The sequence below is a fragment of the Macaca thibetana genome, chromosome 5 (assembly GCF_024542745.1).
Source record: "Macaca thibetana thibetana isolate TM-01 chromosome 5, ASM2454274v1, whole genome shotgun sequence".
Lineage (NCBI taxonomy): Eukaryota > Metazoa > Chordata > Mammalia > Primates > Cercopithecidae > Macaca > Macaca thibetana.
The window spans coordinates 127,096,001-127,122,354 of NC_065582.1; the positions used below are offsets into that span (position 1 = coordinate 127,096,001).

Consider the following 26,354-nt stretch of genomic DNA (forward strand, 5'->3'; position numbering starts at 1 on the left):
AGGCATAGAGAAGGGAGACTGCCCACCAAAGATGCCCAGGAAGCATGTCCAGGTCAGTCTCCATCTTGGCTCCTGGTGGACCCAGCCGCAGCTTTGGCCTACCCTGCCCCAGCAGATCCCTTGTCCCATTAGCCTTGGGTCTGCAGAGGGTTACCCTGGGAGTGGGCTGCAGGGCCCAGGATGGAGCACAGGCTGAGCCATGGGCACATCTTAATTTGTAAGTTACATATTTAGACATGCTCTGTGTGGGCCTTTGTTTGTACTCTTGCCCTGGGCCCCACAAATGTTGGGACCGGGCCTATGAAAGGAAAGAATCAGAGAACCTGATGTTGTCCTTCAGAAAATCTCCTTCCCACTCCCCACCACCATGCCCATATCCACCTTCAGCCACAAAGTGATGGAAGAGAAGCTACTTGCCCTCCTGCATAGTCTCTCTTTATCTCCATTGCCCCACCCTGAGAAACCCCAATATGGAGATTTCAGGCATTCGTTGGCATCCTTGCTCAGCTCGGCTTCCTTCTGATATGACCACCATAGTCCCTCCCAACCTAGAAGCAGTAAGTTTAAGGGACTGACAAAGACAGATGTTGCATCTAAGGAAAAAAAGAAAGAAAGAAAGAAAGAAAAATGGCATATTTTTCTCCCAGGAAGTACAGCATTCTTCACAAATGTTATTCTTTCATTAGAATTCACAGCACCATGGGGAGCCTGCTGATATCATTAGAACTGATTTTATGGATGGAGAAATTGAGTCATTCACCAGGTCTGCAGGTTGTGATTCGGTGGCTAGAAAACAGAAGCTCTTTCCTCTTTTTGGATTGAATTATGTCTCATTTCCATAAGCAAAATACTCAGGAGAATATGGCTTTCCTACTTCAAACAAGTATCTTCTTAGACACAGTTTGATGGCTTTGGGGCATACGCATTCTGTTTTGACATATGATAGCTTTCAAATACCATATGGTTGGACCACACTTTAATTAGGAATGGTTTTGCAGATGTTAGATGAGCCTTCTGGAGCATTGGCTGCCCTCAGCAGACCCCACCAAAGACAACATGGGAAACTTTGTAGGTGCGAAACTTTTGTAGGTCCCTAATAGTGATTCAACCTAAAACACACTAAAACCTAGCTTTGAAATGTAAATAAATAATTATCATTTTAACATTCTCTCTCTCTCTCTCTTAAATACCTGCTGAAATTCAATTCATTCAATGTGAAGATGTTAAAACTAGCCTGTGTTTGGCCCAACTGATAGGTGGTCACCAAAAGCTGCTGACCTTGGTCTAGATCATGCATAAAGAAAGGAAATCCATGCAGTCTCCAAAGTAAAAACAAGCAAACAAATATAACAAAAGTCTGTCTGGAGGCCCATCCACAATTTTGTGTTAACAGGTCATTTTCATGGAGCTTACAGACAACTCAAAGGGAGGATACATTTCTGTTATCATGACTCAGCATATAAGCCAGAGAACATTTCTGTTTTCAAAGGGTAGAAAATCCATGTTGCTACTCAATGAATATTTATTGAGCACTTTCTCTGTGCCAGGCACTAAGACACAAAGAACAAGTTTAGTTTTTATTATCAGGGCTGCCAGCCTGAAGGGGGACAAGCGTGGAGAAAGACTATGGCTCAATATGATGTGTGCTGCCATTAGAGTCTGTGGGAAGTGAGGTGGCTGCACACAGGAGGAAGGGTCTATCAAGTTGGAGAATATTTCATAGAGAAGGCAAGGCTCTGGATTTCTCAGAACTGAGATGGCAAGAGGGGAGACATGGAGAGCGGAGTCAGGGTAGAAAGAGCAGCAGTGTAAAGGCAGGGAGGCAGATGGCCATGGGATACTTCAGGAGCTTACGGTGATTCAGACTGAGAAGACCGCAGGCTCATGAGGGATAAACTGGACAGACTATGAAAGGTGGCATGTCTTGTGCCAAGGAGCTCAGATTTTATCCCAAAGGCAGTAGGAATTCTGTGATCAGATTAAAGGGGAGGGGAAGGGTTCATACAGTCTAATAACTTTTTAAAAGTCACTTAGTTGCCCACACTACGGAATGTACTAGGGAAGATAGAAGCAAACTGGTTACCGACTGCCTCACAAACATGGAGCCCAGACTTCGAAAACACCTTTGCTTTTCCCAATTCAATACTATAGAATCATTAAAAAGCTGATGGTTAAAAGTCAAATGGTGTTGCATTCAAGCTTCAGCTGTACCGTGTACTAGCAGTGTGACTTTACGAAAATTACTGAACTTTTCTGAGTCTCTGTCTTATCATCTGTGAAACTTGAGATAACAATAGTGCCTACCTCACAGAGGTTATATTTCGATTAAATGAGATGATGCATGTAAAGTGCTCAGTACACTTGTCAATATATATGTTAAACAGTCCCGCTGGCCTTTTCAGCAGTTCACTATGGTGACCGTAACAGGTGGAGAAACTGGTAGCAATTACTCAGCACACAGACCTTCAGCAGCCGTGGGGCCTCTGCCAGGGGACCACAGGCAATGCTCCCGGCTAACTTGGCAGCAGCAGGAAAGGGCTTGACTGCATTTTGATCAAGTTTCACCAAGTTTGCCAAAGCTTTGTCACATGTTTTCTCACGTGCTTGACAAGCTAAGAGCAGGGGAAGACATGGCCGGGGCAAAAAAAAAGAATAGGTGAGCAACACAGAAAATCAGTCTGTCTGCAACTCTGCCACTGACCCAGGTTGTTGCTCATGGAATCCAAGAAAAGGTGACAGAGTTCAGAGCACTCACTGCCTGTATTCCTGACACGCAGTCAGGTCAGGAGGCACAGAAGGCAGACTCTGTACGCTACAATGCCTTTAACTCCTCTCAGCATGGTAAGAACTCGCCTGCATATCTCAACAATCAGCCCCTACATCCCTCCTAGCAGGTCTAGAAACTGAGGACCAAGCCACACACTAGCTCTTTTAAATATCGAAGAGATGTAAACTATAATAGTGGTCTCCCCATAGAGGACAATACACATGGAAACAAATAATTTTCTATCTCACTAAGAATCTGGTTTTCTTCAGAGCAACAATTTGTCAGCTATTCTTTTTTTTTTTTTTTTTTTTTTTTTTTTTTTTTTTTTTTTTGAGACGGAGTCTCGCTGTGTCTCCCAGGCTGGAGTGCAGTGGCGTGATCTCGGCTCACTGCAAGCTCCGCCTCCCGGGTTCACGCCATTCTCCCGCCTCAGCCTCCCAAGTAGCTGAGACTACAGGCGCCCGCCACCACGCCCGGCTAGTTTTTTGTATTTTTAGTAGAGACGGGGTTTCACCATGTTAGCCAGGATAGTCTCGATCTCCTGACCTCGTGATCCACCTGCCTCGGCCTCCCAAAGTGCTGGGATTACAGGCTTGAGCCACCGCGCCCGGCCTTGTCAGCTATTCTTGCCACAAAAAAAGCTTGAACCTGACCAAACTTCAGGAACCACTGCTAATTGTAAGCTTACAAGGAGGAATTCCAGATTGAATTGGTCATCAGGCTTTTCAGCTGCACACGTGGGCTAAGTCTAAGAGATGCCCTTCCCTGAATCTGTCCCTTTCACGTCTGTGGGCCTATCACAGCCCGGGCAGGGCATACCATCCCTGGCAATGTCACTGTGTTTTGAAACAATGCTCATTCACCTCTAACTGAGAAATTAATGGGTTCAGTTTCTTCATCCTATCTTCTCAAGGAAATACTAAAACTAATTCTTTTCTTCAAAGAAAAGTAGCTGTGCTTTGGGTGGGAAGGTGTATGGAGGCATGACTTTTTTACTTTTTTTATTACGCTTTAAGTTCTAGGGTACATGTGCACAATGTGCAGGTTTGTTACATATGTATACATGTGCCATGTTGGTGTGCTGCACCCATTAACTTGTCATTTACGTTAGGTATATCTCCTAATGCTATCCCTCCCCACTCCCCGCATCCCACAACAGGCCCCGGTGTGTGATGGCCCCCATCCCATGTCCAAGTGTTCTCATTGTTCAATTCCCACCTATGAGTGAGAACATGCGGTGTTTGATTTTCTGTCCTTGTGATAGTTTGCTCAGAATGATGGTTTCCAGCTTCATCCATGTCCCTACAAAGGACATGAGCTCATCCTTTTTTATGGCTGCATAGTATTCTATGGTGTATATGTGCCACATTTTCTTAATCCAGTCTATCAATGATGGACATTTGGGTTGGTTCCAAGTCTTTGCTATTGTGAATAGTGCTGCAGTAAACATATGTGTGCATGTGTCTTTATAGCAGCATGATTTATAATCCTTTGGTTATATACCCAGTAATGGGATGGCTGGGTCAAATGGTATTTCTAGTTCTAGATCCTTGAGGAATCGCCACACTGTCTTCCACAATGGTTGAACTTAAATGTTAGACCTAAAACCATAAAAACCCTAGAAAAAAAACCTAGGCAATACCAGTCAGGACATAGGCATGGGCAAGGACTTTATGACTAAAACACCAAAAGCAATGGCAACAAAAGCCAAAATTGACTAATGGGATCTAATTAAACTAAAGAGCTTCTGCACAGCAAAAGAAACTACCATCAGAGTGAACAGGCAACCTACAGAATGGGAGAAAATTTTTACGATCTACCCATCTGACAAAGGGCTAATATCCAGAATCTACAAAGAACTTAAACAAATTTACAAGAAAAAATCAAACAACCCCATCAAAAAGTGGCAATGTATATGAACAGACACTTCTCAAAAGAAGACATTTATGCAGCCAACAGATACATGAAAAAATGCTCATCATCACTCGCCATCAGAGCAATGCACATCAAAACCACAATAAGATACCATCTCACACCAGTTAGAATGGTGATCATTAAAAAGTCAGGAAACAACAGGTGCTGGAGAGGATGTGGAGAAATAGGAACACTTTTACACTGTTGGTCGGACTGTAGACATTTTTTTAACTTCTTTAGCTGCCCAGTCTCACATAGGCTCCTCATTGCATTCTCTGTAATAGTGGTTGCTAAAGTAAGTTCCACTAGCCTTTTTGAGGCTGGGACACAGGGTATCAGTGGGGATCAGAGAGCAGGAGTTCTAGTTCTGACTGTCCCTGCACAGTTCTTTCCAGGTAGACACTGTCCAATTCTTCTTCTTAGTGTAAGGTCAGTTACACCACTTCCTCTCTCTGTGTCTGCACCCTCATTTATCAAATGAAGGGTTATACTCACTCATTAGTTAGACCCTCTCTAGCTCTAAAATTTCCTTGAAATCCTGAGAAAGGGTACATTCTTGCTGGTTTGACTTATGCAGTTTGTTATTCCTGCAGAGACACGAGTTCTACAGTGATTCTGAATGTTGAAGCTTTAGCCCCCAGTGTGATATTTGAGGATGGGGCCTCTAGGTAGTAATTAAAGTTAGATGGGATCATGTGGGTGAGGCCCTTATGACGGGATTAGTGCCCTTATAATAAGAGACATTAAAGAACTTGCTCTCTGTCTTCACTCGCATGCCATGTGAGGAAAGGTCATGTGAGGACACAGAAGGCAATCATCTGCAAGCCAAGGGGTTGGCCCTCACCAGAAACTGAATCAGACAGCACTTCAATCTTCAGCTTCCCAGTCTTTACAGCTGTGAAAAATAAATTTCTGTTATTTAAGCCACCCCATCTGGTATTTAGTTATAGCAGCCCAAGCAGACTAAGACAGCAAGCGTTCTCTAGGATCATCGTGGTGCCTTAGCCTTGGCTATCTTTACATTGGAAAAAGACCTACCCCAGGAGTCAGTGCATTATGGAATGTACCGTCAAATAAGGCAAAGCAGAGGCTTCTAAAGCCTCATTCAAACGAAGATAACCAACATTGTCACACAATTTCATGCATTGTTAGTTTTATAGGAGCAGAAATTGCCTGAACTAGGCTGTAAAGTAAAGTTCTTTAAATAAGTACTCAGTAGATAGCTATGGGAAATGAATGACCACTTCCAGTCTTCTTTGGAAGCAGGCGAGGTAGGAATTATAAAAGTGTATTAGTAAAATTAAACAAGAAAATGGATATTTCCAGCAACAAAACCAATTCCCAGAGCTTGTCATTTTCAGCACTATAATGATTTCCATGGTACAGCTTTTAGCTCCAGTGGAAACAACAATGCAAGTGTCATTCTGAACATCACATATCTTAAGTGGTATCTTCTGCATTCTTATTCTTTCAGGATGAATTCAAATATCATCTCTTCTGTGACTTTTCTAGATGTCATTCGAAAAATGACATTTGTATATTTTTACATTCCATGGTATCAGTACAGAACTTATTAATCTTTCCTCAGGGTTTCCATTACAACTTGGTTTTACTTTTATATAGCACTTATCATGTCATATTACAGGAAGCTGAGTATGAGCTCTCTGAGGGAAAAGCTCAATAAATGCTTGAATGAATGAACGAGTGAATTGGTTCTCCTTTGTAGATGACTGATTTCTCATTTATCTCAGGCTTGGCAAGACTCTTTGACTCGACTAACAGACTGAGGCTCTCTCTACCTCCATCTGCCTATCTATTATATGATGCTATGCATGGTAAATGGTGTCTTTTTTTTTTTTTTTTTTTTTTTTTGCCCTTAGAATCTTCAATCAGCCATGACAGCTGCCAGGATGCGAAGCCAGTAAGCTCCAAAGGTCATAGACAAGATCCCATGTTTTAATAATATTTGTTCCAACTGTTGTTTTGTCCATATTTCAAAGATTTCTTGATCTGGATTCATTCTAAAACTGTTGACAGTTCACAGCTGCCAAAAGACCACTATAACAGCATGGAATAGCATGTGGCCTAAGTTGGGAGGTCTGTCCTCTTCTTTACCAGGAAATTAACTCTCCTAAGCTTATGGCCTTAATGAACTCCTTTTAAATAAAATAAAGCCAATTATTTTGATGATAACCCAAATGTTAAATTCAGAATAAACTCTGTAGCACAGCCTTCCATCAGCTCCTGAGTCAGCTGAGTGGCAAATGATGATGTAAACAGATTTTACCCTAGTACCTGAATGTTTCCCTTTTGATTTTTTCTCCCTTCTTCTGACTGGCATCTAGGCAGTGTTCTATTCCTTTTGAATATTGACTATGATTGGCCTTTACCTATTTGACACCTTCAAGGAAATATCCTCAGGGTACGTAGAGTTAAATAGTTGAAGACCTAACTAGACATCAGTCATAGGCATATGTCATGTTGGAATTAAAATGAGTAAAGCTGATCTTTAAGCAAGAATCTTCCCCTCAAATAGTATCAGGTAGGCAGCCCTCCCTGAGGAAGCCATGATGGATGTGGCCATAACTAAAGTGACATGTGGAAAAGAGTGGAGAGATGTTGGAGTATTCATGAATAAGGTTCTTGGGTTAATTCATTTTTCTACTCTTCCTTCATTTCTCCCACAGGTCCTTATTAAGCACTTACTATGACCTAATGCTGTCCTAGGCTCAGGAGAAACAGCCATGAGTAAGACCAGGTCACTGTGCCCTCATTGAGCTTCTATTCTAGTAGAAGAGAGAGACAATACATAAGTGAATAAATAAATACATAATTTCAGGAAAACCCTTCTCTTATTGTGAAAAACAAAAATGAGCAAAAGGTATGGCATTTCCTCAAAAAATTAAGCAAAAAATTACCATATGATTCATTAATTCCACTTCTGGGAATATGCCCCAAAGAACTGACAGCAAGGACTCAAACAGATATTTGTTCATCCACATTCATGGCTGCAATATTCACAGTAACCCAAAGATGGAAACAGCCCAAGTGTCCATCAGTGTATGAATGGATAAGCAAAATGTGACATATACATACAGTGGAATATTATTCAGCCTTAAAAAGGAAGTTTTAAGTCATTATGCTAAGTGAAATAAGCTAGTCATAAAAGGACAAATATTCTATGTGAAGTACTTAGAGCAGTCCAATTCATACAGACAGTAGAGTGTAGAATGGTTGGTTGTTTTTATGCCATTCCAATGTGGAAAGGGAGTTGTTTAATAGGCACAGAGTTTGAGTTTGGGAAAATGAAAAAGTTCTGCAGATGAATAATGATGGTTGCACAATATGCATATAGTTCCTGCCATTGAACTGTACACTTAAAATTCATTGTAATAGTAAAGTGTTATGCATACTTTACCACAATAAAAAATTTTTTAAAACATTTAAATGGACAATGGGCTAGAGGAGAAAAGAATTAGTTAGACTTGTCTGGGATGATTCCTTTGAGGAAGGGGTGACATTTGATTAGAGACCAATCAAATTGATGACGAGAACATGAAATTACATAGGGAAGCAATTCTGGATTTTGTTCTAAGTACAACAGAACACCTTTGGAGGGTTTTGATCAGTGAAAGGACATGAGCTGATTTACTGCTATAAAAGATCATGCTGGCTGCTCAGTGGAAAGCACGCTAAAAGGGAGGAAACCTGGGGGCTAGAAGACCAGTTAAGAGACTGTTGCAGTTGTGTTAGGCTATTCTTCGCATTGCTATAAAGGAATACCTGAGGTCGGTTAATTTACAAAGAAAAGAGGTTTGATTGGCTCATGGTTCTGCAGCACTTGCTGTACAAGCATAGCAACAAGTCTACTCAGCTTCTGGTGATGCCCTCAGGGAGCTTTACTTATGGTGGAAGGGGAAGTGGGAGCAGGCACATCTCATGGTGAGAGTGGGAGCAACAGCCAGATCCTGATAGAACTCACTCACTACCATGAGGACAGCACCAAACCATGAGGGATCAGCCCCCATGACAAAAAAAAAAAACACCCTGCCAGGCCCCACCTCCAACGCTGATGATCTCAACCTGAGATTTGGAGGGCACATCCAGACTAATCAGCAGTCATCTAGGCTAGTGACTATAATGGCTCAGGGGATGGGAAATAATAGGAGAGATAGTGAAAAGTGGTTGAATCAGGATTGTATTTGCAAGGTAGACTCATCCTGATTCACTAATGGAATTGATGTGGGATGTGAGGGAAAGACATGCCTGAAGGGTGACATCTTGGTTTTTAACTGAGCAACCTAGTGAATGGGGTTCCCATCTACTGAGATGCAAATGACTGGGGGAAATACTAGTCAGGGAATGACAAGGGGGTGTGGGGAGGCAATCAAGAGATGTGTTACCTAAAAGTGAAACCATAAACCCCATGTCCAGGAAAGTACTGGCACATAAAAGCCCTTTATTAAATAATCATTGAATGAGTCAGTGAATGAAACCAAATGCGTAAGCGTGGGGAAGGAGAAAGGAAGAATGGAAACTAGCTCTAAATTTTACTACATATGAAGGAGTGCATTTGGCAAATGATATGATGGTAAGGACCCTGGGCTAGAATTTCAGACAACTGGGTTCTCAGAAAATATTTCCAAAGCTCAGATTTCTCTTTCTAGCTTTTATTCTGGGACCTCTCCCTTTTTCTTTCTCTGCAGGAAATGTGTTCACATATTTATTCATCCCAGCCAGCAGGTCCATATCCCTTACATCCCTGTGCGTAAGTGCAGAATGGGTAGCCCCCAAGACATGGAACAGCTAATCAGTGAGCTCCTCAGCTGTGGGATGGAACGAGACTGAAGCCCCCTTCTGCCAGCGACCACACTCATCACCAACCACTCCTTCCCCACTCCCAGTGTCCACACTCCCAGCGTTCCTACTGGAGCTGTGGAGTTGGCTGCTCGACAGACCAGACAAATTCCCATAAATCAATTCCCCAGAGGGTCTTACTCTCTAAGGACATGATTTTAAGCAAGTTGGGGACAAGATTAGTTCATACCATGCATTGGCTAGTCTTGAATTGACAGTCCTACTAATTGTTCTTATGGAGTTTGGGGCAGGTTCCTACTGAGACTTGCGGAGCAATTGGTGGGAAGAAAATCCGTTAAAAGTGGCCTTCACAACTGCGGCGGGCACAATGCAAAATGAGAAATACCTGTGAAAATACTGCAAAACAGCTGTGGAGTAAGAGCGTTGCCTCTATTTCACATATTACCGTGTTTCATGTATTAACCACTTTTGTACTGGCTCTTCCACAGGATGGAGGGTACAGAGTCTGCCGACATCAGCTCCTTTGCCCGTTTCTCTTCCGGCAAACACTATGCCACCGATCACCATCTGGACTAGCTCTCCACAAAACACTGATGCAGACACTGCCTCCCCATCCAATGGCACTCACAGCAACTCAGTGCTCCCAGTTACAACATCAGCCCCAACATCTCTGCTTCCTAAGAACATTTCCACAGAGTCCAGAGAAGAGGAGATCACCAGCCCAGGTTCGAATTGGGAAGGCGCAAACACAGACCCCTCACCTCCTGGGTTCTCGTCAACAAGCGGTGGAGTCCACTTAACAACCACTTCGGAGGAACACAGCTCGGGCACTCCTGAAGCAGGCGTGGCAGCTACAGTGTCGCATTCCGCTGCTGAGCCTCCCACACTCATCTCCCCTCAAGCTCCAGCCTCATCACCCTCATCCCTATCAACCTCACCACCTGAGGTTTTTTCTGCCTCCATTACTACCAACCACAGCTCCACTGTGACCAGCACCCAACCTACTGGAGCTCCAACTGCATCAGAGTCACCGACAGAGGAGTCCAACTCTGATCACACACCCACCTCACATGCCACAGCTGAGCCAGTGCCCCAGGAGAAAACATCCCCAACAACTGTGTCAGGCAAAGTGATGTGTGAGCTTATAGACATGGAGACCACCACCACCTTTCCCAGGGTGATCATGCAGGAAGTAGAACATGCATTAAGTTCAGGTGAGTCTCTGTCTAGTCCACTAGTTTTCTTTACTACATCCACACGTTAAGAATGCAGTTCAGTGAACCAAATACAATGGAAAATTTGAATTTTGCAGTGTAACACCTAAGTTGAATTAGAATTCACAAGAATTTCCACAAGAGTGCAAACTTTTAGTCACTTAACAATTTTCATGATTCACTGTGGCCAATTGCACCTTTATGGCCTGTTTTCACAAGTCATAATGATGCTACAGGGAATGTAAGCACATAAGACCAGATAGCAAAGGGATTAACAGCATGGCTTTGGCCAAGCTTCCTAGGTTTCAACTCTGGCTCCTGACCTTAGGCAAGTTACTTCACCTCTTTGTGCCTTTATTTTTCCACATCTGTAAAATGGGATAAAACAGGTTCTACTGCATATAGTTCTTGTGGAGATTAACTGAAATGACATAAAGCACTTAGAACAGTTCCTGGCAGGGAGTAAATGCTCAGGAAAAGTCATTTGTATTATTCTGCTCAGCGTTTTAAAGTAGTGTCTCCCTTTTGGAAACCAGTCAAAGTAGAGTAGGAGTGGAGAAAACTTACTTATTCTTTATAGTCACTGATGTATTTCAAGGGAAAGACAATAAATTTTACAAGATGTCACATCTGCTTTTATTTTCCCAGTAATTCTATGAAGTTAGTATTATTTTTATCTTTGTTTTGTAATCTTGGAAATTATGGTGGAGAGAAATCGAGGGCTCTTTCTGAGGTCACCCGCATCTGACATTGATGTGAAGACTATACAATTTAGCGTGTTGGGCAGGAAGAGGCTTTCATGGGAGCATTTGGCCACTTAGCTGAGAAAGAGGGAGATGAGCTCATTTTAGATGAGCCAGAAGTTAGCGGGGGAAATGGAGCTGCAGCCCCTCCACTGGGTGGTCCTGTGAGAGATGTGGACTGAGAAGGTCATTTCCAGACAGCACCCTGCATGGTCAGTTGGGGTCAAAGGAATGGCCATCACTGAGGAGAGAATCACAACTTTTAACAAACAATTGATGTACATCCATCATGAATGGAAACTGTGCTTGACAGCAGAGGTAGGAAGAGACAGAACTAAGATTAACTAAGATGTGATTCCTCATGGAAGAGCTCACAATTTAGTAAGGGAAGAAGTCCCAAAGAATTGCACATTTTTATTTCAAAGGTCTAGTATATCATTGAGGATCTCGACAAGAAAAAGAGAGACACTCAGACTGGGGTAAAGGAACTAATGACAAAGGTCTGGCTGGGGAATGGGAGAACCACAGGGGTCGTGATAACAGGGCTGTTACAGGCCAGACCTAGGAGGAAAGGAGAGAGTAGTAACCAGAACCCAGAAGGAGAGGCCCAGTAGAGTTGACCACGCCAGCAGGAGCAGTGACTCTTGGCTGACGGACACAATGATCTCAAGGTTAACCTCCCTGGAGTGAAGGGAATGACTACTGTGCCCTCCCTCTCCCAGCTCCTCTGATACGCAGCCAGAAGCCAACAAGGAGACGCACTGGTGTGGTTCATGCAGGTTGACCTCCTAGAGGGCTGGTCAGAGAACCACACAGAGAAGGGTGGAGAGTGGATCTGCAGAGGTGAAGGAGGGAAATCTGTTGACTCCTCTGTGCAGCCCATCACCCCATTAGCACCCTTTTTATATCTCCGGGCCAGCACTTAAAACATTGAGCTTGAATGTATAACTTCAGTCTGTCTCTGTCCCAACCCCTGCACCCCAGGCTCCCAGCATGAAGATAACATCTCTGACACTGGTACCTGGAGCAGAGTGGGTGTTAACCTTGATGTGATATCTTAAGAACCATCTTAAACAAAGGGAGCATCAAAATACAGTGACCCCATCTCTTTTCTTTCCTAGTTCAGGCCCTCACCACCACTTGTCTGTACAACTTTTTCAGTTTTTAACCGGCCACCCTCTCTTCACTTTCTGTCCCCTTCAGGATACCTTAGACATAGCAGGTTGATATTCCTGAGCACAAAATCTAAGCTTAGCATACATGAATCTCTAAACTGACACATCTACTCCTTCCTACAAGTACCCTAGTTTTATGGGCTGGATTATTCAAGACAGTTCTGTTCTAATATCTTGGCTTGATTTTAGGCTCTATATCTTGATTTCCTCAACTCTAGGCCAGGAGGGTCAAGAGGCCCCAAATTGGTGGCAGTTGGCTCATAAATCTTGCAGTTCATGGGAATATCATATACAGCAGAAACTCAGAATAAACGACAGAATGTTGAAATGGCTGGGGAAGAGACGTGTGGCAGATTAGAGGGACATCACTGACCAGTGCACGTTTCACAGACCAAAGAGTGTTTATCCCTATGATCTACTAAATGAAAAAATCTTCAGATTGCATCTACCAAGACCCTCTTCTTCATGCAAACAAGTACGAGACCTATCCTTTGAGATTTTATCGTTTAAGTAGAGAGAAAGGACACAGGACAAGTAACTCTTAATATCACTACTTAGTTTCTAATATGAGAATGAACCCTGGTAGGCAGAAGGATCTTTGGGATGATATGATAGAACCTGCTCACTTCAAAGGTGAAGAAACTATGTCCCAGAAGTCTGAAGTGCCTCACCCAAGATCACACGGCTCAGTGGCAGCATTGGGCCCTGTGCCCAGGGCCCAGATCTCTAAGCCAAGTCAAGTCCTCTCTCATCACTCTGAATTGCTGCACTGCTCCTTTATTAGCTAGCAGACCAAGCAGCATTCTGTGGGTTTGCGCTTCAGGTTACTATTTTGGGATGCTCTTATTTAGAGATTCTTTATACTGCTTTTAGTAGTGGCAGTAATAACACCACATTTTGCATAGCATCTTGTCTTATCCTGTGTGGGTTCACATAGTATGTTTCTATTAATCCAAGGATTCACCCACTCAACAAATATCTAAACATAGTCACCAATGAATAATTCTGAAACAAGGTGAATATTGTGGGAGTTAAATTTAACTATAGATGTTAAGGAAGGGCTCCATGATGGAGAGAGCAGGGAGCTGAGTTGCAGGAAATAAAGCAAATTTGGGCCTAAAGGGAGATGAAGGAGATTGGGGCAAAGGGAGTTTCAGGTGCTCATTTACAAAGGCAAGGAACCAAGAGCACGATCGTTAAGGCTGGACACACTTGCATTCAGAATCCACCCAGAAGCTGTAAGCACTTAAGCTGCTCTTGTTGAATAATCCAGTGCCCTCCACATTGCCAGGTCTAATGGTAAATTCTTAGACCTATTTTATTTGTTTATCATTTCAACTTTTATTTTAGATCAGTGGGTACATGCCCAGGTTTGTTACGTGAGTTTATTGCGTGATGCTGAGGTCTGGGGTACAACTGATCCCGTCACCCAGCTGGCGAGCACAGTACCCAATAGGTAGTTTTTCAGCCCTTCCCCAATTCTGCCTCCTTGCTCTTGTATTCTCTGGTGCTTCGACCTGGTTTGACCTGACCTGGAGCAGTGTCTGACTCAGATGATCACTGCCCTCATCGTTAAAGCACTGGCTCTGCTCAACGTTCAGGGTGTGCATCTTCACTACCTTCTGTCGCTGCTGCCTTGCTTCACTTCCTCATTTTCCTTCACTATCCAGGTCAAGTACCTCGGGCCTCCTCTCTCCCTGATCTCTCCACTGTCACTCTTGAGTGAGTGGATGACTCATGACTTTCAGTGTCATCTGTGTACTGATAACACTGAGATGTAAAATTCTCCCCCTGTTTTGCTTCACTGAACTATAGACATGAATAGCCAGCTGTCAGCCAATTCATCGTCTCCACTGGGTGGCTCATAGGCATCTCACACTTAATATGTCTAAGGCGAATTACTGATTTCCTTAACTCTCGGCCTGTGCCCCTTGATCATTTCCTGTCTTCTGTCAATTCTTCAGGCCAAAACCCTCGAAGCAATCCTAGACTCCTTCTTTCTCATTTACTCTATATCCAGTCCATGAGATCAGGGCTGATCGCCTCTCGTCCCTCTGTCATCTTTCACGCGTGTCACTTTAATATTCCTGCAACTGATCTCACTATTCACTGCACCCTTGTCGGGCAGATCTTTTCAAAACTCAGAACAGACTCCACTGTTCGTCTGCTCTCACATTCCAGTCACTCCCCGCTCTGAATCAGAGTAAAAGCCAAAGTCTCTACCATGCCTACAAAGCTCAGCAGGATCTGACCATAGGACATCTACCCTCACCTCTTCCACTCTCACCCTCAGACACACTGGCAGTCTTACTGCTTCTTGAACATACCAGAGATACTCCTGTCTCAGGGATTTTGCACTTACCATCCCCCCTGTCTAGAACATTCTCCCTCCAGATCTTCAGTGGCTCCCTCCTTTTCATCAGTCAGGATTCTGTTTACCTGTCACCTCCTGAGCAAGCCTTTATTCACTCCCCCATCTGAAAGAGTAACCCCCAGCACTACTGATCCCTTTCCCTATTTAATTTTTCTTTTTATCACTTAACCATTTTCTGACATCATATGATTTATTTGATAAGTTAGTGTCTGTTTTCTGCCACTAGACAGAGTCAGTGTCTGTTTTCATGTCACCATGAAAGCGAGGACCTTGTTTGCAAATAGGAAGATATGGGCTACACCCCCAACCCCTAGAACAGAGCCCAACACATGGTAGGGCTCAATAACATCTGTTGAATACATGAATAAAACAGTCAATCAACTGATACTAGGGAAGTTAGTAGATCTCCTTGAGCCTTGATCCTATCATCAGTAAAATGGGATAGGGATAGTATTCACATGATGGGGTTATTGGTAGGTTCAGGTAAGATAATAAATTTATAGCATATGGCTATTGAGCAATAGCTCAATCAATGGCTATGGTTGCTACTTTATTATTTATTTACCATTATTACTATTCTGCTAGTGTGATTATCATTGTTATTATTTTATTTATCATGTTGAAGAATGCCCACCATCTTCAACAAATATTTATTGAGCTTCTACTATGAGCCAGGCATCTGGTTAAATACTAAGGATATAGCCATGAGTAATACAGTCACTTTACTCATGGACATTACAATGTAGTGTGCACATGGTGCACAGCATAGTGAGTAACCTAGTTTGGGTCCCAAGCTACATGGAGGGAGACACTGCAGATGTAGGAAGATGCCTTCAGGACAAGCATTAGAGAACCCTAGGGAGCAGCCTAAGACAATTGGTTATACTTTCTAGGCCATTGATAGTCACCAAGGGCTTTTGATCAGGGGAAGAACATATTGAGAATCATATATTAAAAGTATTCAACTGATGGTAATATGTATGTCAAGTTGCAGGGAGTTCAGAATTGGAACCATGTATGCCAGTTTATAACTGTTTTCTGGTTTGTCATTGTTGTGCACTGATAGTAGGCACATCACTTAACTACTCTAACTTAAAAGAGCTTGGTTGTAAACTGAATACAGGAGAAGCAATCTCTCAGGTCCTTTTGGCTTTTTATACTATGGTAATTATTTATTACAATTATCCTTTACAGAAGACATGAGGTTCATGGTCATATGAAGCGTACTGAGAATATGTATGTTCCAAGAACTGGGCTAGGGACTGACACAGGTAGCCCTCATCTGATCCCAGTAGCGTGAGCTCAGCAGTATCTGTTCTACAGGTGACAAAACAAGTCCAGAGAGACTAAGTTCTCACTTGAGTGACCAGACCAGGATTGAAATCCAGTTCCTCTGACTGACCCTAAGTCAAGTGTTCCTTTCACAATGCCCATCCTACCTGAATTAGTAGAAACACAGAGTTAGGGAAGAACTGATGGGCTTCAGCATTACTGCAGAAATGAGCTAGATGGGCTAGTTGCCAGATGTTGCCAGCTGGGTCCCAGGGGTGGAGGTGCCCAGTGAGAAGGGAAGCAGATGGTGGTAGCCGCCATGCAAAATTGGCTGTGCAGAAGAAGAGTTTTGATGGATTTTCATTTTTTAGCTTTTGTTTGGCTCTTAAAGGAAGAGAGAAAGATGTGATGTGTTAAATTTGGGTCACTTTGTTTTATTAAATCAGAGCTCTTCAAGGATGAAAACCATGACTACAGTGTGTTTTTGACTCCCTGAACAAAATTGAATGGTGCTATGAACAATTTGGTGCTCAGTACATGCTTGAGGGATTAACTGACATTGCAAAACAAGTAATATTCAAAACATCATCAGTTCTTGCATATGCAAACTTTAAAATTAGAGTCACTGTGCTTGTTGTAAAGTGGATATTCTCTTTTGTCCGTAAAATCCACATGTACACTGGTCTTTCACTATCCTATTATTTTCATTATGAAGAGAAGCACACACAACCGTGAAAATTGGTGAAGACCATTGAACATTAAATTGCTGATCTGAACCGCAGTATTTACTCAGTGTAAGCTATGCCAATAAATACCTTTAAATAAAGGGCACTAAGCAGGCACAGACATCTAGACATCTCTATGTCCATACCGGCAAGGGACTTTCAGCTCTACAAGACACCCATCAACCTTAGATTTGAAAAAAGACTCAACTTGTAGAAACGATGAAACAATAATTTTAAAAGGATACATAGAAAATTTCAGAAGTGAAAAAATGTATATTGTAGTATGTTAATGACCATCATGTTTAACTGACATATTAAAAATAGGTTAAAGGGGAAAACAATTATTTAATTTAAAACAACAACAACAACAACAACATAGGTGTGAGAAGACCATGGTAAACATTTCCTGGTCAAATTCTTTTTAAATGGCCAGAATGTATCAGAAAGCAATAATCCTAACAAGTATAGTATCTTAGGCTCAACTTTACAAATATTAGATCATTGTACATGCCCAGGCCTGGTCCTCTTATGGTGAGTGCTGCCACCATCTTTTCAGTTTTCTTTCTCTCCCACTCCCTAGCTCTACTCTGTCACTGAGTACTGTTGATTTTGAACTCTTGGTAGCTCTCAAATTCATCTACTTCTCTTTGTTTTTATCTCAGAGCTCCCATAATCCCACTGCAATAGCCTCCCAACTGCCCCTCATTTCCCCCCTGCACCCATCTCCCTACTCCCTGTTGTCCACACAGCAGCCAGAGTGACAATTAAACACAAATCTGATCAAGTCTCACATAACCTTACTACCACCACCATCTCTGGGGGCAGTCCACTGCTTTTAGGGTAAAGTCCAGACAACTTCACTTTATGGGGGCTCCACTTGTCACCCCAGTGTCATCCCACAACCCTCCCCTCGCTCTCTGCACCACCCACACTGGCTGTCTCTCAGTTCCATGAGTGCCTACATCTCCCTCTTGATTTAGGGCCTTCACTCACTTGGACGCTACCTGGGACTTTCTCACAACCCATCACTTCACCTGGTTAATTCTAGCTCATTCCTCAGGTCTCAGCTCAAATAGCACCTGGTCAGAAAGTCTCTTATGGGGCCCCCTGTCCAGTGTTGGCCTCCCAGTTACAAGTTGTCACAAGTCAATCACATCTGTTCTTCACAGCATGTGGAGAACACATTTTACTTATATTTCTTTGTTCATTGCCTTCACTGCTTTTAAAGTACCTGAGAGTGGGTCCTTGTCTATTTTGGCTAACAAATATATTCCCAGCACCTAACAGTGTCTGGCTCAGGGTAGGTTTTCAATAAATGTCCAATGAATCAATCAAATCAATCAGTGATTTTTGGTGACAATATCAATCTTTAGACAATAAATTCATATATTGTGTTAGCCTCATTAATCCTGTGCTTTGAAATGAGAATGAAGAAAAATTGAACATCCTCACTGTGTCTACAGAGACATCCCTTCGGATGCCTTTAAGAAGTGTAGATGTCTAAAGGACTTTCTGCTGCCCACCCCAAGCCCAGCCCACCTCTCTTCTCACCATTCTGACTCCCTTCTTTGGCTTTCCCATAGACTCCAGGGCTGCCAACGCTATGGGTTGTTATAAACTCTCACTCATATTTTTTCTTTTGTGCCCAGTTCTTTTTTTTTTTTCTTTCCAACTTTTATTTCAGTTTTGGAGGGTACATGTGCAGGTCTGTTGCATGGGTAAATTGTGTGCCATGCAGGTTTGTTGTACAGATTTTGTTACTGAAGTAATAAGCATAGTGCCCTATAGTTTTTTTATCTTCACCCTCCTCCCACCCTCCACCCACAAGTAGGTCCCTGTATCTGTTGTTCCCTTCTTTGTGTCCATGTGTACTCAAGGTTTACCTTCCTCCTAAGTCAGAACATGTAGTGTTTGGTTTTCTCTTCCCACATTAATTTGCTTAGGTTAATGGCCTTCAGCTCCATCCATGTTGCCGCAAAGGACGGGATTTCATTCTTTTTATGGGTGAATAGTACTCCACGGTGTATATGCACATTTTGTTTATCTAATCCACCATTGGTGGGCATTTAGGTTGATTCCGTGTCTTTGCTATTGTGAATAGTGCTGTGATGAACATACATGTGCAAGTGTCTTCATGGTGGAACTATTTATATTCCTTTGGGTATATACTCAGTAATGAGATTACTGGGTCAAATGGTAATTCTGTTTCAAGCTCTTTGAGAAATCTCCAAACTGCTTTCCACAGTGGCAGAACTAATTTGAATTTCCACCAGCAGTGTATAAGCATTCCCTTTTCTCTGCAACCTCACCAGCATCTATCTTCAACTTTCTAATAATAGCCATTCTGACTGGTGTGAGACGGTATCTCATTGTGGTTTTGATTTGCATTTCTCTAATGATGAGTGGTGTTGAGCACTTCTTCATATACTTGTTGTTTTCCTATTCTTTAAACTTAGTTTAAACCTCAAAGTTTCCTAAAGCCAGATAAACTCCCATAAGGGGATCCAACTGTCAGATTTTAATTTAAGTAAAAATTATTCCGAATTATTGTCTCTTCTTCTTATATTTCTCCTTTGGCTCAGTTATATTACCTAAATCTTAATCTGGTTTTGAAATGTTTCCAAAATATCTTTTGAGATATATATGTCAAGGTAATAAAATCAGCTATTTACTATCTATTTAGCTTGTCATGTAGTAGCAATATAACTCTATCACATATTTTAATTGTCCCAACATCACCTTTTATTACATTTGGAAAGCTTTTGTCTTTACAGAGCAATTTTCTTTTTCTGTTTCAAACGCTTTCACCAATCGCATATGATGAAAGTGGCTGTGGAAATGGTTTACTGAGAAGGTGGGATTTAACTTATAAACACAGCTGATACCATTAATATGTCGGATATGGATATGCTTGATTCCATACCCTGACTGAACCCTTACTCTAATCTTCCAACTCAAAAAAGCATGTCTTTTTAGTTATAAAATAATTTGGCAGGGAAATGAGAATGGATGAACACCCTCCCATCATCTTTATCAGAAAGGTTCTAAAAATCCCATGTCAGAGAGTCAAGTCAGGAATATTGCATTAAGAGTGCATAAAATGGATGCTAACTTAATATTGTCCTCAGCATGCTTCGTTCCCCCTCGGGTCCTAGGATACAAAAATATTGGCCAAAAAGAGATGATATTTTATTTAACAGTATAATGCTTTTATTGTCAGACTCATGAAGGCAAATGTTAAAATTATAAAATCTCAGTAGGTCCATGGATGTGGGCCATCAAAAACACTTTGCCATATTTCCATGTGGAGAAATCATGGAGTCATTTCAAAGACAGGCTCTAGGAAGGCAAGAATGGTAGTAACAGCACAAGCTTTGGCATCAGACTGCCTGGTTAAAATCTCACCTGTGCTATTTGCTAAATGGGAGAAATGAGCAAGTTTGTTTATCACAGGTGTTCCATTTTCCTCATCTAGATGATGAGGGTAATTATAGTACTGTACCTGTTTTACAGGATTCTTATTAGGGTTACATGAGACAAGTATATTAAGTGCCTCTTACATAGTTAGCACTGTGTAAATGTTAGCTATTATTATTACAGTTGGGTCCTTAATTCTCAGTGTGGATACCAACCAGCAAGAGTTTTGACTCTTCTAGACTTTGATTTTCTTAACTCGAAGAATTAGAATGTTTGTAAAAACACTTTAAGATTCCCAAAGGGATTATTACTGTGACCATTAGATAATAAAAAGTCCACTTAAGTACCCGCCTATAGCATAATACAGAAAAGCATAATCCAAAAAGTGTAAAGGAGAAAAATAGCTATGTTCACATTTGAAACAATAACAGTTTCAGAAAACTTGGAAAATCCAAAGAAAAGTGGAGTCCAAACAACTGAAGGTTTCTAGCTAAGAGAAAGGCAATCTTGGGGCATTGGGGGAAACAAAAGCTGAGCTGCAGGATTTAGCCTGGGTCCCATCTGCCCCCAAGGTTGGACAATTGAGACCTAGAAGTTGTACTCTTCCCTTAACTTGCATCAAAGTTTGGAAATTATTTTTCTTTCCAATGTTTTTAACTCCAAAACTTTGAATTCCTGAGTCTGGGAGAAATTAACACTTGGTAAATACAGTATTCAAAAGCAAGATCCTGCGTGGCCTTGCTGATTAATGACATGGAGTGAGGCTAAATTTAGCTTGTGGTTCCTAGGAGATCCCTGAGTCCTTGGGACTGTAGTAATTATATTGATGTCACTGCCCTTGGCCAAGGTGTCAGGATAGGTAACCTGAAACTATGACTCTCTGTTCCCTGCCCATATTCTGTGATAAAAAAGATAAACTTGCACACTGCTTGGCAACCAGGGTTAGGACTTTGTCTTGGGCTCTTAGAAGTTCTTCCTTCTTGCTTATGTCCTCTGAACCAAGAAAATACCATTGTGGAAGCTCTCACCTGCCAAGGTTGGTGAACTCCACAAGAATCTGAGCCTTTACCTTAGCAGACTGGATGATTTTTGCAAAGGACATACGCTAACTTTGCTCATTTATTTTTCCCTTTAGTTTCTTGTTTGTTTGTTTGTTTGTTTGTTTTCTTTGAGACTGAGTTTTGCTTGCTCTCGTTGCCCAGGCTGGAGTGCAGTGGCACAATTTCGACTCACTGCAAACTCCACCTCCCGGGTTCAGGGGATTCTCCTGCCTCAGCCTCCCAAGTAGCTGGAATTACAGGTGCTCACCACCACACACCACTAATTATTGTATTTTTAGTACAGACAAAGTTTCATCACATTGGCCAGGCTGGTCTCGAACTGCTGAACTCAGGTGATCCACCTGCCTTGGCCTCCCAAAGAGCTGGGATTACAGGCGTGAGCCACTGCTCCCAGCCCCTTTAGTATTATTTTATCCATGGTCATGCCTTGTTTTCATCACTGAAATACTAAAGAGATAGAGGAGACAGTTAACAACAACAGCAACAACAAAAAGCTCTTCTCTCTCATTGTTCACGGAGATGCTGGCACCTACTGAGCAAGATGGTGGCATGCTTCCTGCAGTCCATATTCACTCCTCTAAGCTTCCTTCACAGAGATGACCTAGGAGTTGAGATTCCCCAGCCTGGCCTCTGATGTTCCTCATTCCTGGCACACTTCTTTTGATCTGGGGAGCACCATTAGCACAACTGAATGAGGGGATTGATCCTGGACACTTAGCTGGAGTTGCTGTGTGTTAATCGGTTGTTCTAAGGTGGAAAATGGCTGCTTTGCCTTGAGAAAAGGCAATGAAGAATATCTCTCATTATTCTTAGAAAACCAGTATAGTTCACATTACAGGTGTCAAAAGAGAGCTGAGATTGAACAACCTGAACACACAGTTAAAATAAATTCCAAGTGGAAAAGAGGCTTCATTCGTGTGGGAAAAGATTGTAATTCTAAGTGAAGTGAAGAAACTTTAAAACCATGGTAACCAAGAACTGTGCCGACATGTGTGCCTGGTTTGCATTAATTGCAAACGTGCGCTTCCCAGGTCCTTAAAATACAGCTGATGTGCCCCTATGAGAGAGGAATGAAGAAAGAGGAAACAAGCACTGGGCTTGTGCAAGAGCAAGTATTTTATTATCTCAACCAAGATTAATATTTCTAGCATACATTTTTAACTACAGGTTTTAGGTAGGTAACATCCTTTTAGATAAAAGTGAAGCCAGTCTCTAAACCAGGTCTTCTGATAACATGAAGTGGAAACATAGATGTTGGGATCCTACCCCACAGTTCGAATCCCAATTCTGCCCACTAACTAGCATGTAGATAAGAGTACAAACATGAGGTAAAATAGTCCAGCTGTGATAATACTTGGCTAATTTTGATAAAGTTTACCTCTGCCACTCTGTGTAAACAAATGACTAGTAACTTAATGATGTAAAGATTTTGAGAGAGGAGTAATGGGGAAAAGGGCTAATTTACTTATTTACAGGACAAGCTTAGGTTGTGTTAATTAAAAACACTTCTGTAGTATACTTTTATGCAAGCTGTTTTCTTCATAAAGATGCTTTCTTTTTGCAACGTAACTACTAATAAAGTTCAGGTTTTTAAAAGTAGCTGTGCTTCAGAAGAAATCAGAGTTATTTTGTGAATCACTTACTTTAGGCCTAGACAAATAATAAAGTATAATGTAGTATACCTGGCTTTAAGAGACTTTCAGTCTAGAGAGTAGGCAGAACGTATTCCCATAAAACCACTGGTATGACAGTGTATTTCATACATCTACGTCTTATATGTATAATATGCATAACCACCCACAGCTACATATGGCAGTATCAGTTACATACTAAAATAAATTTACTAAATTGTCCCATACACAATAAGACAGCAAATGTCTAGAAAAAGAGGACTCAAGATAGTGACTGTCATCAGGGATGAGTTCCAAGAGAAAGTTGGACTTGAGAAGGATTTTGCATAAAAGGTGCATCCTTCTTCCCAAAGCATTTCCATGGTCCCTGCTCCCCAAACTATCAAGCCAAACACCATGATCCCTGGCTTTCAGAGTTTTTATGATTTGGTCCTGAGTACTCAACCATTTACATGATCTCTGTTAGTTTCCATTATGCCTTCTTATATAGCCTGTGGTCCTCGTTTTGTCACTTAGTCAGTCCTGCAGCCTTTCAGTCTCCTAATCCATAAAATGAAGGCACTGGCCTCTACAAAGATCTCAACAGCCCTCTTTGTTCATGCTAATTTCCAAAGCATTTCATCTCATTTGATCCTCCCAGTAGCCCTGTGAGGTGGAGAGGACAGGGATTAGTCCATTTTTTAGATAAGAACACCAGTCAAGGTGCTCTGTCTTTAAGCCCAGTGCAAACCCTTCAGGCCCATAAATGTTGGGTGTCTGCTCTCCTCCGAGGTGGTTCCTGCCTTGATCCTCCATTGCTGTCTGTCCAAGTCCTGCCCCATCCATCAGAGAACAGCTTCATTCCCAGCTCTTTCCAAGACTGCTCCAGACTTTACAGGCCCACCCACCTTAGTTACAGGCAGAAATACAGAGGCTGGCACTACTCACCTCTCTTGCCTCCCTGCCTGTCTATCCATCCAATCCTGCACACCCCAGTATGGTTCCTGGGGCCTGACACTTGTCTCTGCCATGGAGTGGTGATACCTCAGGGCCCTGGCCTATTGAGTCTCTGTACCCCACACTGTCCTGGCTTAAGGTGAGCCCATGGAGTTCATTCAGGAGAAGCTTATAGGGTGGATTTGGGGTAAGAGGGAGGAGGCAAGATGTGCTTCCCCTGGCATGGGGTAGAATGGAAAGAAGAATGGGAATGAAATCCAAGCAGACAAGGCCAGAAGACAAAGAGACTTTCAATAATGGTAAAATTAGGATCTACCTAGGTTGCAGTGTCTAAGAACTGAGGTTTTCTTTTCTAACTTTCTCTCCATCTCACAAACTACACCCTGCTCCCACTACCACCCCACTAGAAGCAAATTGCAGTTACCATGTACCCTGGGTTATTTAATATACTGAAATGAACAGCATTTGGCAGCATTCTGAGCAGTTATTTTGCACCACAACACACACTAGAAACCAATGACCCGAACAATCTAAGGCTGCTGTTCTAGAACTGTAGTCTGCTTCTAACTAGCCCTCTTTCCAATTAATTTGAATTATTGAGTTTCAATCTTCCTTCACCAGTATGTACAAGAGGACCCACGTCATCACACAGCCTAAGGCAGGCCCTGATTCCAGGGCAGCTAAGAGAAAGCAGACAGAGGATGCACCAGAGCTGTAGGTTTTATTTTAAAACAGTTGAAGATTTAGTACTAGAGCCCAGGGTGGCAGGAGAGCCTAGTGGGTAACACATGGACTCTCGAACCTGTGCTTGTATCCCAGTTCTTCTACTTAGCAGTTCTGTGGCTTTGGGTCCTTAGCATCTCTGTGACTCAGTTACCCCAACTGTAAAATGGAGATAACAAGAATACCTACTTTATGGAGTTCTCATGAGGATTAAATGAACTGAAATAAGTGAAGCTCATAGAACAGTCCCTGGCACACAGTAAGTAACTGGAAAATGTTAGTTGCTTTTATTTTTGTTGTTGTTTATTTCTCTTGCTATTACTGTTGTTCTTTGGAGGAAGGAGACATGATCTGATACTCTTGCTGTGAAAATGAAGAGCCTAGCATAATATATAGAGATTCAGCAGGCACAGAGTTCTAACTGTCAAGCCCTCGCCAGTGACCCACTTCCCTCCTCCAGCACATCCACAGACACATGCTTTTAAAGAGAAAGAATTCCTCTGACACAAATGTTCCTTCCCTCTTGGTGACCTTGACTGAAGGAGCCGCCACACACTCTGAAGTGGCCACCTGCTCCTCTTCTCCGATTCTTACCTAATCTCTGGACCAGGAAGTGGAAAGAAAAGAGCAAGAATATTGAAAAACAGTCAAGAGGTTTGTTAAAGACTCTTCTCAAAATAGATCAGAGGCATGCACACATACTCAGGAACTTGGTCAAGTATCTACATGCACCTTCTAAATAAGCTGACTGGTGAATTTTCAAGGAGAATGTGGCTCAGGAGTCATCTATGGATAGCAGTGAGACACTCACCTCTTTTTCACCTCTGGAAACTTTCCACCATCACCTCCTCCACCCCTAGCTCTCTCAGAGCAACAAAAACTTCTTTAAAGAGCCCAGCAAAGTTCTTTCTTCAGAGGTTGTTTGGGTTCATCCCATCATGTCCCAATATTTACATTTTTTATACAATTGGGCAAATACTAATATTTCTTCCAAAGAGCTCAAACAAAATGTTTATTTCATGTTTAAAGTGAAATAAAAAGAAAATCCCTCAATGAGAAGAGTCCCTAGAGGAACATTTGAGGTTTGAGAATATTGCTAAGCCCAGGAATACAGAAGGACCCTTTTAGTCAAGTGAGAGGCAGGAGGCTTGGATGTGAACAGAACCCCTTCTGAGTGTGTGAGAAAGAAAAGGGGCCCATGTGTGTGGCGTGTGGGCCCATGGGGATGTGTGAGTGTGGGGAGAGAGACTCTTAAATGATGCCACACATTCCTGGACTGCCTCAGGGTATAGAACAGAGCTAAAACAGGGAAAGGAATAACCCCAAAGGCAGCCTCCTTCCTCAGGGTTGTAGGGGAGTGGAGTAGTGGCCGACCAGGCTGACCAGGAGTTTACTCTGGCTGCTTCAAGGATGTTATCTGACTCTATTTAGACAATTATTCCTTGATAAAGTTTGGCTGTGTGTCCCCACCCAAATCTCACCTTGAATTGTAATAATCCCCATGCATCATGGGAGGGAACCAGTGGGAGATAATTGAATCATGGGGGTGAGTTTTACCCATGCTATTCTCATGATAGTGAAGAT

The 26,354-nt window shown here is 42.3% G+C and overlaps 2 protein-coding genes across 3 annotated transcripts in view; both read left to right on the top strand.

The window, feature by feature from the left end:
- The window catches only part of THAP6 (THAP domain containing 6), a 1,073,833-nt gene that overhangs the window by 548,726 nt on the left and 498,753 nt on the right, over positions 1-26,354 (top strand). The gene's annotated exons all lie outside the window — the stretch shown is intronic.
- Positions 1-26,354, top strand: part of PARM1 (prostate androgen-regulated mucin-like protein 1) — a 111,467-nt gene that overhangs the window by 67,145 nt on the left and 17,968 nt on the right. The window contains exons 1-2 of one of the 2 annotated variants that reach the window (XM_050790946.1): positions 6,393-6,615; positions 9,988-10,713. In XM_050790946.1, coding sequence (XP_050646903.1) covers positions 6,408-6,615; positions 9,988-10,713 — 934 coding nt within the window. In that variant the 5' untranslated portion in view covers positions 6,393-6,407. Of the gene's footprint in view, positions 1-6,392; positions 6,616-9,987; positions 10,714-26,354 lie in introns of those variants that run through there. The other variant, XM_050790947.1, reaches the window with a different exon arrangement.